Here is a 15,131-nt window from a genome sequence, read left to right on the forward strand (position 1 = left end):
TAAGTTAATAAAGTTACATACTTAGAAAATAATAGGGCTGGGATTTGATTTAGATAATGTGGCTCAAGTCCATGCTTTTAAACAATGATCTGCTGGCCCTCGCTACACTAAAATCCTACTAGCTTTCTTCAGCCCAGAAGGTCAATTATCTCAAACAATGGAATTCTAGTTTTGATTCCAAGGGCAAACTTGAATTATCCTAGAATCTGATTTGCTTGTCTTTTGGAATGAAATAGGTATCTGTGAAGTGAAGTGAAGTAACTCATCGTGTCCGACTCTTTGCGACCCCGTGGACTGTAGCCTACCACGCTCCTCCCTCCATGGGATTCTCCAGGCAAGAATACTGGACTGGGTTGCCATTCCCTTCTCCAGGGGATCTTCCTGACCCAGGGATCGAACCGGGTCCCCCGCATTGCAAGCAGATGCTTTAACCTCTGAACCACCAGGGAAGCCCCTGAAATGAAAAGTGAAAGTAAAAGTCGTTTGGTCATGTCTGACTCTTTGCGACCCCGTGGACCGGAGCTTGCCTGGCTCCTCTTTCCATGGAATTCTCCAGGAAAGAATACTGGAGTGGGTAGCCGTTCCTTTCTCCAGGGGATCTTCCAAACCCAGGGTAAAAACCCAGGTCTTCCACACTGCAGGTGGATTTTTTATTGTCTGAGCCACCAGGGAAGTCCAAATGAAAGGATAATCAAATATATATATATATATACACACACACAAAGATATACGTATATAAATTTCAAGCTGCTTCAAGTTCACTGACACAGAAGGTGTCACTGTATTCCTTGCAATAATGTATAAAATAGAAAATATGTATTCATAAAAGATACATGAATAATTTCCTTATTCTATTTTCAATTCCTACTAAATAATCTTTAGTATTTAGTCATTTAAATACATTCTCCAAAGATAACTCACATAATCAAGCTGTAAACAAAAAATAATGTCCACACTTCCGTAATTCCAAGTATACAATGAACCAAAACTCAGGTAACACTATTTTACTAGGCATATAATTAACTTTTCTTATAGGATATTTCACATGATCATAGTTCACTTAAAAGAATTTATTTACTTAAAAGGAAACAAGCCTTGATACAAATCTTTCATTAACATGCCTTAAAAAAGAAAGTGTAAAATGTTCTTCTCCTCTTACTAAAATAGATCTTAAAAAGTGGTTTTGCCACTCTTCATTATAGCCCGAGAAAACCCAACAATGTACAAATTTATTAATCAAGAGATCAGATAAATCTGTTTAAATATCTACTCACTCTATGATTTGATTTGGCTTATCTATGTTAAATCTCTGGAAACAGGACAATAACCATTATCTTGTCCAAGCTACTCAAATGCCATTCTTCTAAAAATAACAGGAATGTTGGAACTGGTAAAAATTTATCAGAAGTAAATTACCCCCAAAAAAGTCTATTTACTTTTCCATCCATCAAGGAAAAGGAAGGTACTTAATTTGGAGAGAGGGTGCAAAGGTAAGAATAGCTAATTATATGTCAGTGCACACCATTCCTTCAGCTCAGCTCAGTTCAGTCGCTCAGTCATGTCTGACTCTTCGCGACTCCATGAATCCCAGCAGGCCAGGCCTCCCTGTCCATCACCGTCTCCCGGAGTTCACTCAGATTCACGTCCATCGAGTCAGTGATGCCATCCAGCCATCTCATCCTCTGTCGTCCCCTTCTCCTCCTGCCCCCAATCCCTCCCAGCATCAGAGTCAAGTCTTCGCATGAGGTGGCCAAAGTACTGGAGTTTCAGCTTTAGCATCATTCCCTCCTAAGAAATCCCAGGACTGATCTCCTTCAGAATGGACTGGTTGGATCTCCTTGCAGTCCAAGGGACTCTCAAGAGTCTTCTCCAACACCACAATTCAAAAGCATCAATTCTCCGGCGCTCAGCCTTCTTCACAGTCCAACTCTCACATCCGTACATGACCACAGGAAAAACCATAGCCTTGACTAGACGGACCTTAGTCGGCAAAGTAATGTCTCTGCTTTTGAATACACTATCTAGGTTGGTCATAACTTTTCTTCCAAGGAGTAAGCGTCTTTTAATTTCATGGCTGCAATCACCATCTGCAGTGATTTTGGATACCATTCCTTATCAAAATCTATATCATCCAAGAGTACCCTCCCCAAAGATTCTAGTATAATTAAACCAAAATAATTAACTCCTTTCAAAGTAAAATGATTTTTTGAATGTTTAAGATCAATTTTTTAAAACTTGCACTAAAAAAAATAAAGATCAGTTTAAATTGAAAGGAAATGCTAGGACAAGAAAATAATTTTAAAAATTTTGTCTTACTGTGACCTAACAAGTTGTGCATTTTCATCAACTTTAAAATGTATTAGATAATTCTTAACTTTTTCTTGGGGTATATTAATAGTGAATGCTCAGTCCTGTCTGACTCTTTGAGACCCCATGGACTGTAGCCTGCCAGGCTCCTCTGTCCATGGGATTTTTCAGGCAAGAATACTGGAGGGGACTGTCATTTCCTACTCCAGGGGATCATCGCAACCCAGGGATTGAACTTCAGTTTCCTACATTGCAGGCAGATTTTTTACCATCTGAGCCAACAGGGAAGCCCAAGGGGGATGAATATTAAAGTTATATTTCTTCTGTATAAACTAAAAATTAAGCCTGGCAAAGATCACAAATGTAACCATTCACTTTAAAAAGAAAAAAAAAAAAAAGACACTCTGTAAATTATGGGAATTTTACTAGTATTAGCATTTTCATTTACTTATATTTCCAATAATTGCCTCAGCAACCGTGGCAGTTTTAAAACATGGTCACCACACTCTTTGACCCTCTATTGATTAAAGGGTAGAATCTGTCTATTCCTCCTGAATTTGAGCAGGCTTGTAACAGCTTCCACCAATAAAGAATGGCAGAAGCCAAGCTGTGTGAATTCCCAGACTCAGTCATAGACAACTGAGCACCTGTATTGTTTGATGGGATTATTTGCATGTGGATCCCTACGCAACTCCGTAAGAAGCCCCTTTAGTCCACAGCTGCCATGGTCTGAGGATGCCCAGTCACACAGAGTGGTCACTGCTAGGCACTCTGGTTTTAAGTACAAGTCTGATATATTCTAGTCTAAGTGCCAGATGTGTGAATAAATGAGCCTTCAAGGTCATCCTAATCTCCAGCCATCAAAATAACCTTTGCATCTTCCCAGCTCTGGCCCTAGGCATCCTAAAGCATCTCTGCCGTGCCCTGTTCAAATTCTTAGCTCAACACAAGCTGTGAGAATAATGGTTGTTTAACCTCTATGTTCTGTTGTGATTTATTATGTAGTAATAGCAACCAGAATAGCAATTACTATTTTTAAAAATTTAGCATTCAGATTCTAAAGCCAAAATACTACTTACAACAGTTCACACAAAAAGTAGTACTGAAAATACAAATCTAATGAAACATGTGAAGAATCTATATGTAGAAAACTACAAAACACTGACGAAAGAAATCAAGGACTTAAATAAATGGAATGATATACAGTCTTTGTGGACAGGAAGGCTTGACATTAAGATGTAAGTTATCTTAATTTTGATCTTTAGATTCAATACAATCCCAACAAAAACACATGAAGGCTTTTTTTTTTTAGTAGATACCAACAAGAAGATTCTAAAATTTCTAAGGAAAGGCAAGGTACTAAAATAGAAAAGAAAAAAAAAAAAACTTTGAAGAAGAATAGCAGATTGTTAGTTCCTTGTTTAAAGCTTTCTAATGGTTTCTCTTGCTATCAAGAATAAATTCAAATTCTCTAATATGGCCTGTAAGATAGTGGGAGACAAGATAATCCCTCCCTCACCCCACGTCCGTGTCCTAATCCCTAGAACCAGTGAAAATGCTAGGTTACATGGCACAGGGGTGGTAACATTACAGAGAGCATTAGGGCTGTTAGTCACTGGATCTTCGAAGAGGGAATATATAATCCAGGTAAGCTCCACATAATGATGAGCATCCTTAAAAGTGGAAGAGGGAGGCAGAAGGGAGTCAGAAGGAGATGTGACCACAGAAGACTCCTCTGAGAGAGGCAGTGTTGCTGGCTCTGAAGATGGAAAGAGTGGCCAAGAGCCAAGGAATGTGCACAGCCTCCGGAAGCTGGAAAAGGTGAAGAAATGGATTCTCTCCTAGAGCCTCTGGAAGTGAATGCAGCCCTAATGACACCTGGATTTTAGCCCAGTTAGATTTCCAACCCACAGAAGAGGAATTCTGAATTCATGTTGTTTTAAGCAACCAGTTTGTGGTAATTTGTTACAGAAGCAAAGATAAAACCAATGCAGAGACTTTTCATGATCTGACCCCTGCCCTGCTTGTGTGTGTGCTTGTGCTCAGCTGCCAAGTTGTGTCCGACTCTGTGACCCCATGGTCTGCAGCGCGCCAGGCTCCTCTGTCCATGGAATTTCCCAGGTAAGAATACTGGAGGGGGTTGCCATTTCCTGCCCCAACCAGGGATCGAACCCGTGTCTCCTGCACCAGCAGGCAGATTCCTTACCACTGAGCCACTGGGGAAACCTCTACCCCTCACACCTCAGTACTCCTCCTTTTCACAATCATTTCCTAAAGGTACACCTTAACCTACTGCAAGTCCTCACCTGGGTTTGCCAAACTTTGATCAATAAAATGTATTAAAAGCTCTGCTACAACTAGAAATGCCTAGTGTTATGGTGAAGTGACACAGAATGCTGAGCTGGTAAAGAAGTATAACTTGCCACAAGAAAAGCAAAGCAGCCACAGCACAACATCAGGTAAGGCTGCATGCTAGAGCTTTGTGTCCAAAGGCCAGCAAAGAGGCTGACTAGGGCAGAGTATTAAGTTGCCTTATAAAGACTTCTGAAGAGGATCATGTTAATATATTTTTCCTGGAACTTGCTGTTTTAAAATACATGTGTTCTAAGTTTAACTCCTTCAAGAATGTCACCAAAAACTTCAGCACTAAAGTAGCCATGAGTGAAAAGGCTGAAAATCTCTATTCCACATACACTCACTCTTAGCACAGAGAGTTCTCAAGTCATGCTTGTTCACTTCCGACTATTCACACAGGCTCTTCCTTCTACCTGGAACCTTCGAGGTCCCCTTCTACCCACTTCACCTGACCAACTCTTACTTATCCTTCAGCTCTCAGCTCTTCCTCTAGAAAACATTCTGTAATTCTACAAGTCGATGCCCACTTAATGTCCGCTTAATGTTGTACTGCAGTATACTGGACCTCGGTGACAGTGCTTTGCATGTGGAACTGTAACTAAGTGTACACTCTAAAGTCAAAAACCTGGGCCTACTTGGCTCTCCGCTCTATCATATCCTTAAGGCTTAGGATAGTGACTGCCTCATGGATTCCACTGCTGTGTTTTGCAGAAAAAAAAAATTAGCCCAGTAAATAATCATCAAATATTTCTGTATCACGGCATTTATCTCATCACAGCTATCAACAACTGCATGGTATTTAAGGGCCTCCCTGGAGGCTCAGTGGTAAAGAATCCACCCGCCAATGCAGGAGACTTAAGAGATGCAGGTTCAGTATCTGGGTTGGGAAGGTCCCCTGGAGAAGGAAATGGCAACCCACTCCAGTATTCTTGCCTGGGAAATCTCATGGACAGAAGAGGCTGGTGGGCTATGGTCCATGAGGTCCCAAAGAGTCAGACACGACCGAGTGACAGCAGGCATGCACGTGCATGGTATTTAAAGAGAAAGAACTCAAAACTTAATACTTATACTCTACTACCAGAACAAATTACAAGTCTGAATATTTTTTCTCTGCCATTCTACACTTTTTATTCTTTAGTAGTTCAAGTATGAGAACACTCGAAACAAAAGGCAAGTAAAAATCCACTGCATTTCATTGCATCTAAAGTGTTTTGATGTTGCCGCTTTTTTTCCTTCTTATTAGATGTATGAGTTTCCTAGTAGAAGTGTAACAAATTACTACAAATTTAGTGGCTTAAAATAGTACAAATTTATTACTTTACAGTTTGGAAGTCAGAAGTCCAAAATCAGTTTCACTGGGCAAATGTCAAGGTGTCATGGGCAAAGCTGGTTCTTTCTGAAGCCTGATGAAAGAATCTATTTCCTTGCCTTGTTCAGCTTCTAATGGTCACCTGCATTCCTTGGCTTGTGGCCCCTTCCCTCCATCTTCAAAGATCATCATTCTAACCTCTGCTCCTATGGTCTTGTTACTTTCTCTGTAGGCTGACTCCTCCAGTTTCCAATAAGGATGGTTGCAAGTATATCAGGCCCACCCAGATCCAGGATAATCTCCCTAGCTCTAATCACAGCTGCAAAGGTTTTAGATGGTCAGCGAGGTACAGCCTCTGATTTTCTATAAGCACCCTTGCTATCCTTATTGAGAGAAAATTATCATAAAATCTACCCAAACGACAGATCTGCATCAGTGACATAATTTCCTTCCTGAGATCAGATTCTCACCAAAGGAAAACTGATTCTATTCTTGCTTTATGCAAACTCGAAATGAAAATCAAAATTTACACAGCAAGTATTTTATGGAACATCTAGTCACTATACCAGAAAAATCATAGGCTCTTAAATGTTTCCTCATTCCCCTCATTCCGTAGAGAAGCAACATTCTGAATATAAAAATGTTTGTTTCATTAATCTTTTCCTGAATGAAAAGACTGAATTAATTCAGGAAAAATTGAATTCCTGGATCAAATTCCTGAAATTTAAAAAATTTTAACATTAAAAAAAAATTTATTCGTATTTTTTGGTCATGCCACACAACATGCAGGATCTTAGTTTCCCAACCAGGGATCGAACCTGTGTCCCCTGCAGAGGAAGTGCACAGTACTAACCACAGGACTGTCAGGAATTCCAGAATTTCAACTTTTTTAAAAAGGCAGATTAAGAAGTTTTCATTATCTTCAAAAGAACATCACGGTCAGCAAACTACAAGCTCCTCTGTCCTACTGAAATACAATTCATACTAATTTGGAAAAGTAATTAATTACTAAAAATTTATTTCATTCATCACTGAACTACCAAGAAATAATTCAATATTCAGCCTGTATGTACTTTAACAATCATCTTTATTAAAACATTGCTGAGCCAGCTGGTGAACAGTCACACTCCTCACCCTGCTTCCCTGTTACATCCCACCATGCTGGTCCCTTGCCCCAGACCCACTCACGATCCAGCAACTAAAGCAGTAATGCCAGGCACGTTACAGTCTGACACAATTCTGCTCCAGTGTCAAAGCTGGGATCTATTCAGTGGTCAGTATGTTAAGTACTAATTACTAAATATTTTGAATATAAAGTATCAATAATATTGCTAAAATACATTTTTAATGAGCATAAAATGTATACAGACACATACACCTCTAAAAAGTCTGCAATTAAAACCCTAGTGATTTAAAAAATGGGAAGTATGGATCACATCTGATTACCCTGGATTACTCTTCCTGATGGCAGGCTAACAGCTACACAGGTAACTGTTCCAGTCACGGCTGGCAGACAGAGCGCATGGAACCGTTCAGATGAGCTCTCACTGCACTAAGTACAGATTACTCCTGCCACTCCATCAGCTGTCCTCTTGGATGCCATCATAACAACTGCTAAGAGTGAAGGGGCCAAAAGAAAACCAGTATTGGTTGAAAACCTACTACATGCAAGGTACTCTGCTTTTCTATCCATAATCTTATATAATTCTCATAAAATCCTGTGAGGTATCACTATCATCACTTTACAAACAAACAATGACGTGAAAGGTTATTAATTCATACAATTTCACACAGTTCAGAAGTAATGAAGATGCCAGTGAAGTCAAGGTTCCAAACCCATTTCACAATACCTATTTCTCAGAAACACTAGGAAAAACAAGTGAGTTAGGACTTGGCTACGGTCTAGGCAAGGCATTTTACTACTTCCTCTTGCCTCCCTATTTCATCTCCCTTTTCCTCAATTCCTTTTCCTGGCAGCTTTCGGCACGCAATCGTATAAAACTTAAAACCCCTCTTCCCATAAACCAGCTAGCTGCAGTAGTGGCCTATCGGAGGAAACCTTCCAAGAGTAGATTCTTTGCAGGGAAGGCTGGACAGTGCAAGAAAGTTAGTAGCCAAGTTCACATACTCCATTGAGTGCCTATCACACACTGCCGCTGGAAATATGAGGAGGAAAACTCACATGGTCTCTGCTGCCTGAAGAACTTATATCCTGGTGTTTTGAAGGAAATGAAGGAGCCCCTCATTTGCAAAGCATCTCATTTTACTAAACACCAGGTACTTTAAAAAACAGCACCTCATTTAATGTAATCTTCTCAACAACCCTAAGAGGAAGGTATTATTATTCCCTAAAGCTCAGAGATGTTAAGTAATTTTCTCCACAAAACCCTGGGCTGTAACAGAGCCTACACCTTTTTCACTAGCCTACATTTTCTGACCGAGTCTGAGTATGCTTAACCTACTGGAAATAATAGCGGCTTCCCCGGGGCTGAATACAAGATCTGCTCTAACACGCAATGTTAACTCTGAAGATGCTCTCATTTCTAGCAAAGTCCATTGAAGATTGACTCAAAATCCCTTCTATTTCAACGTCTTTATCATCTAATACTTCAGGGTTTACAGATAAATCCGAAAGATGGAAGTTAGCTGAAATACTGGGATCAGTGGCAATGAACGTGATCCACAAAAATTATTACACATATTATCTCAAAAATTGAGGGGGAGGTGTGGGGTGGGAATGAAAATACAGTGAAGAAGGCTGAGTGCCGAAGAATTGATGCTTTTGAACTGTGGTGTTGGAGAAGACTCTTGAGAGTCCCTTGGACTGCAAGGAGATCCAACCAGTCCATTCTGAAGGAGATCAGCCCTGGGATTTCTTTGGAAGGAATGATGCTGAAGCTGAAGCTCCAGTACTTTGGCCACCTCATGCGAAGAGTTGACTCATTGGAAAAGACTCTGATGCTGGGAGGGATTGGGGGCAGGAGGAGAAGGGGACGACTGAGGATGAGATGGCTGGATGGCATCACCGACTCGATGGACCTGAGTCTGAGTGAACTCTGGGAGTTGGTGATGGACAGGGAGGCCTGGTGTGCTGGGATTCATGGGGTCGCAAAGAGTCAGACATGACTGAGCGACTGAACTGAAATGAAAGCAATACAACAACAAAAAAGTAAAAACAATCCAGATACCAGACACTTGTGTATATATTTTATAAGATCCTTGAGACATCTATTAATCAGTTTAGGAGAAAATTATGTATGCAGAAAGTTCTATTATAGCATGGCACTGTCTTCATGAGAGGAACAGATGCTTCTGGTTGGCTATAAAGGAAGACTAGAAACTTGAGACAAAGACACTGCTCTGATCAAAAATAACTTACTTCAGATACACTAGTATCTGTATGTACACTTGTATCATTTTAAATTTTGCATGTGCTCTCAAAGTTGAAGAGTTTCCTATAACCCACCAGATAGTATTCCTGAGTGAAAGGTATGTTTATGTAATGCTGCTGCTGATGCTAAGTCGCTTCAGTCATGTCTGACTCTGTGCAACCCCACAGACAGCAGCTCACCAGGCTCCCCCGCCCCTGGGATTCTCCAGGCAAGAACACTGGAGTGGGTTGCCATTTCCTTCTCCAATGCATGCAAGTGAAAAATGAAAGTGAAGTCGCTTCATCGTGTCAGACTCTGTGCGACCCCACGGACTGCAGCCCTACCAGGCTCCTCCGTCCATGGGATTCTCCAGGCAAGAGTACTGGAGTGGGGTGCCATTGCCTTCTCCAGTTTATGTAATGAAGTCTAATAATAAAGCAATGAAGTCTGATAATTCCCATTAGTATCTCATCTTTCTTGCATTATGGACAATGAAATGATAAAACTGCCGATAGTATCATTCTTGGGAAAGGCACATGGTAGGAAGAAAAAACATTTTCATTTGAAAATGAGCACCATTTGCTTCCTAAAAGAAGAATCAGAAAGCAGAGTTTTATTGATAAATCTGAGTGCCCCCCACCCAAAACAAACAAACAAAAAAACCACTTCTAAAATATATCTTTCAATTTAAGTTAACGGGGAGACATTATGGAGTTATGCCAGGTTCCCTGGTGGCTCAAGGTAGAGATGTGGGTGCGATCCCTGGGTTGGGAAGAGTCCCTGGAGAAGGAAATGGCAACCCACTCCAGTGTTCTTGCCTTCAGAATCCCATGAACGGAGGAGCTTGGCAGGCTACAGTCCGCAGACCCAAAAAGAATTAGACATGACTTAGCAACTAAACAACAACAATGGGGTTATGCTGTAATTACCCGGATATTATTCACTCAGTCTTTCCTTGTTTGAGGACTCTTGGAAGGACTCTCAAAAGGCAAAGTGTAAGCTGAAAAATATTCAACTAATACTTTCTATGAAAATACAATGATTCTAAACTGCCCATATGCTGCTCAGTGAAAAACTGAAGTACAGAAATGTAACTCCAAGGAAGGAAATTCAAAAATAAATATTTCACAAACTCAAAGAAATCAAATTGTATCTTCAAATAAGTGTGTGGGGGGGTAGGGGGGAGGAATAAGTGGGGAAAAGTATGTTAACAGTTAAACACAGAAAACAAGGACAAATATTAATGAAGTCTGGGCTTCTGCCTCCCAAGCCTTTCCAAAGTCGAAGTGTCTAGTAAGAGAACTTTTTAGAGTATGTTAATAGAAAGAGATATGGACTTGGAACTAGAAAGACTGTATTAGACTTCATTTAACAAATGAAACTATAACTTGTTCTGGGCCTCAAAAATACTGACTATATAGCAGTGAACAGGAGACAGGCAGCTACCCTCAAGAAGCTTATATAGGCATTGGTGAATAACACCCATCCAAACCTTTCTGGATCTTGATTTCATCTGTTTAATTAGGGAATCGAACTAGCTGTCTTACAGACTGTACTCCAAAAACACCTGGACCTCCACCTCTATTTTAACTACAACAGCTCTGCTTTTTTCGGATGTCTGTAGAAGGGCTTTACAAACTCCTCTGGGAAAAGAAATCTGTTTGTAAACATGTTTGATAAACACTAAAGTAAGTGATTGCTGGGTACCAATCCAGTTTTACAACTCTGTCTTCTATGATGTTTCAAACTCATACTTCTGATCTATTTCTTTTTCACCATGTCTGGAATTCCACAGAGATATAAAAAGGCAAACTAGTTTATACAGGACTGAAGAATCAATCACAAACCCAAACGATTGCTTAACCATTATCTATGGATTCCAAAAACAAAAGTTACTTTTCTCTGAGATTAACAAGCAAAACAAAAACAGATTTGATCTTGTTATTTATCGACTTAAGCCACTTATTTTCACAAAAACAAACAAAAATTAACTCTAGTCCTTTATCTTAATTTCCAAATTCCTTAACACTCAAGACCTTTCTGTAATCTGCCCCCTTTTAAGTATTCTTTTCAGCTTTGATCGATTGGGTTTTCCCTCTCACCTAGCACTCTTTTTGCCTCTTGGTTCCTAAATTTTTCAACTTTAGTTCATGCCTCTGCAACAGCCCTCTCCTCTTACCTCTACCTGTCAAATTCCTCAAGGTCATAACCAACTTGAATGTCACCAAAATACATGTCAATTTAGGAGAAAGGCTGGGATTTTGTTTTATCTACGAGGCTAATCTCGAGTCCCCAACTGCAAGCATGCAACGAATGCCGAAATGAATTATATCAAAGGAAAGCAATGATTATAAACAGCAGAAATCAAGCATCATCTATATCTGGCTTCTAAATGTATTAACTGATCTTTTACATATTTAACATCTTGATTACAACTGATATCCTGCCACTCTTTGAGTATTCACAAAATTTTAAGACTAAGGCAAATAAAATTGTACACTACGACAAATAATGCATACTCAGGAAATCAAGAAAAGACACAATTCTCGGATCACTATTAAACATGGATTTACAATATTCTAAAAGACTGGGGATCTCTTCTTTCAGTTCTTCCACACACAAAGCTATTTCAAAAACTAAACAAAAACAAGAATGTATGTTAAGTTTACAAGAACAAAAACTGCTCACAAATAATATCTTCGTGTTTGTTCAGGGCCGAAGAATGAAACGTACTACACTGTTCACATTCAAAACCCATACAGTAAACAATGACCAGAAAAAGTACAGCATGTAACACTGACAACTATGGCTGATCCAAAGGATTATGAAGACTAAGCCATCACGTCTGACTTACAAAAAAAAAAAACAATTCAACTTCTGGTTCTCAGGATAAACGATAAACTGCAAGCATGTACAGCATCAGCTGTAAAAATTAAATGTTCGCTGAACTGATTTATAAAGTCCAGTAAGTTTTCACTAGCAGACTGGGTAAAATAGGTCAGTCCAACAATCATTTGAAGAGCACCACCAGACTTTGCTCTCTTATACAGAGAACCAGACGTATTCTTCTAAAGTATTCAGTCAGTCAGTTTCGAGAGTTCTCATCTGAAATATTCCCATTTATACAGAGAGGGCCCCTCTCCCCGGGCCCCATCCACTAACTGAGGGAATGGATATCCTACAAGCATCATTTTTCAGCGGAGACTGTTACATCCCCAAAGCCCACGACCGTAGTGTGAAAGCGGCCTTCACGTTGCATTGCCTGCTGCCGGTATGAAGGCCTTGCCTCAAACGGGGCCAACTCTGGCACGTTTTTGTGTTTCTGAAAGTGAAGCTGGGGGGCGGGGGGGAACACCCAGATCTAAAAGCACTCGTTTAAATCCATTTGACACCGGCTCCTTTTCAAACACGACCAGCCAGCTCCAGACGCTCGAGTAGCAGCCGCAGGAGCAATGACAGATCTCGAGGCCGAACTGGGTCAGGGTTACAGTTACACTTGTGTTGCCTATTTACACCCTTTGTCTACAAACTTGAGCACTAACTTAAGTTTCTTTCCAGGCAGCGTGCTCGCCGGGCCTCGGAAATCAGAGCAATTTTCCCCGAGACAGGAAGGGCACAACCCTCCCCAGCTCCATGGCTACAAGCAGCCTTCCCCGGACCACGCACTCTGCGGCCCCGGGTCTCTCCCCGACAGGGGCCGCTCGGGGCATCTCGCCCGCGCCAGGGACGGGATAACCGGGATTCACGTGGTCTCTGGGCTGCCCCTTTGCTACGCCCCAACTCGCCCCGGAGGTTCAGGGCCTGGGGCCACACTCCAGAAGCAGCCCGAGTCCCCGATGCCCCGGGTCGGCCCCGCGCCGGGGCGTCCGTCCCCCCTCGCCCCGTCCCCAGTCAGGCTCTCGCCGTGCGCCCCCCGCCCCAGCCCGGCAGCCCCCAACTCCCACCGCCCGCCCGCCCTCCGCGCCCGATCGCGCCGCGCAGGCTGCCCCGCCGGCACTAGGCCCCGCGCTCCGCCCCGGCCGCCCTCCTCACCGTTCTGCTGGTGCGGCCCCGGGCCCCGGCCTGCCGGCGCGGCGGCTCCTGAGGCGGCGGCTCCGCCAAGCTTGGGCGGGATGCGGGCGCTGGCAGCCGGATGAGGGGACCCGGCGGGGGCCGACATGACGGCGCTGCTGGCGGCGGCGGCGGCGGCGGCGGCTCGGCTTCGGTGCGGTGGGCGGAGGAAAAGGGAAGGCGGGGCCGGAGAGGCGAGAGGAAGAGGAAAGAACGCGGCCGGCGTCACCGAGGGGGTCACCCGGGAGCGCGGCTGGAATGCTCGCGCTCCACCCCGCAGCCCAGCTGGGCCGCCGCGGGCACCGGGACCCCGCCCGGCCGCTGCCCCGCCGCCGCCCCGAGCCCGGAGCCGCGGGACTCCCACCCCGGGTCGCTCCCCGCAGGCACGCGCTACGCTCGCCGCAGCGCCCCCTGCAGGCGGAGCCTGGCGCACCCAGGCCGGAGGCGGGGCTCGGGGCGGCCGCCTCCCGCGGCGAGAGTGGTGGACCTGCGTCGACGCGGCGCGGGGGCGGCTCCCGCGCGGGGCGGCGGTGGGGAGGGAGTCCGAGAGCTGCGTGCGGGGTGGCATCCGGAGCCCAGGGCTACGTCTGGGCGGACTGACCCCACTCACCCTTCCTCCGAAGAGGAACCCGGGGTTTGTCTTTGTTTTTTTAATCTTGAGGTGTTCCCCCCCCCCAATATTAAATTCTAAAGGAAATAGGCATTCAAGCTCCCAGTCCTTCGGCAATTATAATCCAAGGCAAAGGAAAAAGAAACATTTCTCTATGATAAACAGAATCTCAGTCGGAACGGAGAACTTTTCTCACTGACTTACATAGTGGGAAGAGCAAAGGCGAAGATGGAGTAAGGGAAACTGAAAAACAAACTTAACCTCCTCAAGATTTTTGCCAAGGCTTGGCTCATCCTGTTGGTATTCAGAAGAGAAGCTGTAGCACCCAAAGCAAGATCTCAGCTTCGTGTGTCTTCGTGAGGAAAATCTTTGAATCTCTGGCATGTCCCAGCATGCTAACTGGCAAGCAAACCCTGGACTACATTACCCAAGTCGTTTTGCCATCTTATTCTGGCCGCAGTTACTCTGTGTTAGAAATGAAACTGTTCAAAAACATCAAATTCCGAATGGAATCCAGCAAGATGATATTTCTAATTACTGAATGATTATGCCGACCATAAAGTGAGTTGTAGGCTTGGAATAATGCAAAGTTCCCCTTTTAATTGATGCCATGAATTAATGATACTTGGTGCTTTAATGCACCAGATGAATTACAAATAGGGTTTCAGTAGTTGGATTTGTAGTTTTTCTTTTTGCAATTTATTTATATTCTTATTTCCACAATTCTGGTTAATTTTTCCTTTCCATTTTATACATTTACACTAATAAAGGACCCAAACAGTACCAAATGCTAAAATATGCTAGATCCTGCATGTGGAAGATACATTGTCAGATTCTTAGGTTTAAAACCTATGATTTTGTTAAATGTAAATTTTCAGAATCTTTAGAGAAAATTACACATATAAGACAATCCTGTCCTAGAAAACAGTATCATATTGATACAAACTACTTGAATTTTTAACATTTTAGGTAGATAATGAAATACAATGTAAGAGAAAATAGTATAATGGACTATCATATACTCATCAACTAGTCAGCATTTGTCAATTCGGGATAATCTTGTTTCATGTATACTGGCATCAACCTCTACTCTCCTGAGATTATTTTGAAACAAATCTCAGACATACTA

General features: G+C 42.6%; 1 protein-coding gene across 2 annotated transcripts in view; it reads right to left on the reverse strand.

Annotated features, from left to right (window-relative positions):
* Window positions 1–13,501, reverse strand: part of SEC24B (SEC24 homolog B, COPII coat complex component) — a 78,911-nt gene extending 65,410 nt beyond the window's left edge. For both annotated transcript variants that reach the window (XM_052641602.1, XM_052641601.1), the window contains exon 1: window positions 13,375–13,501. In XM_052641602.1, coding sequence (XP_052497562.1) covers window positions 13,375–13,501 — 127 coding nt within the window. The remainder of the gene's footprint in view (window positions 1–13,374) is intronic.
* Between the last annotated feature and the right edge of the window lie 1,630 nt (window positions 13,502–15,131).

This window comes from Budorcas taxicolor, chromosome 6, assembly GCF_023091745.1.
Source record: "Budorcas taxicolor isolate Tak-1 chromosome 6, Takin1.1, whole genome shotgun sequence".
Taxonomy (NCBI): Eukaryota; Metazoa; Chordata; class Mammalia; order Artiodactyla; family Bovidae; genus Budorcas; species Budorcas taxicolor.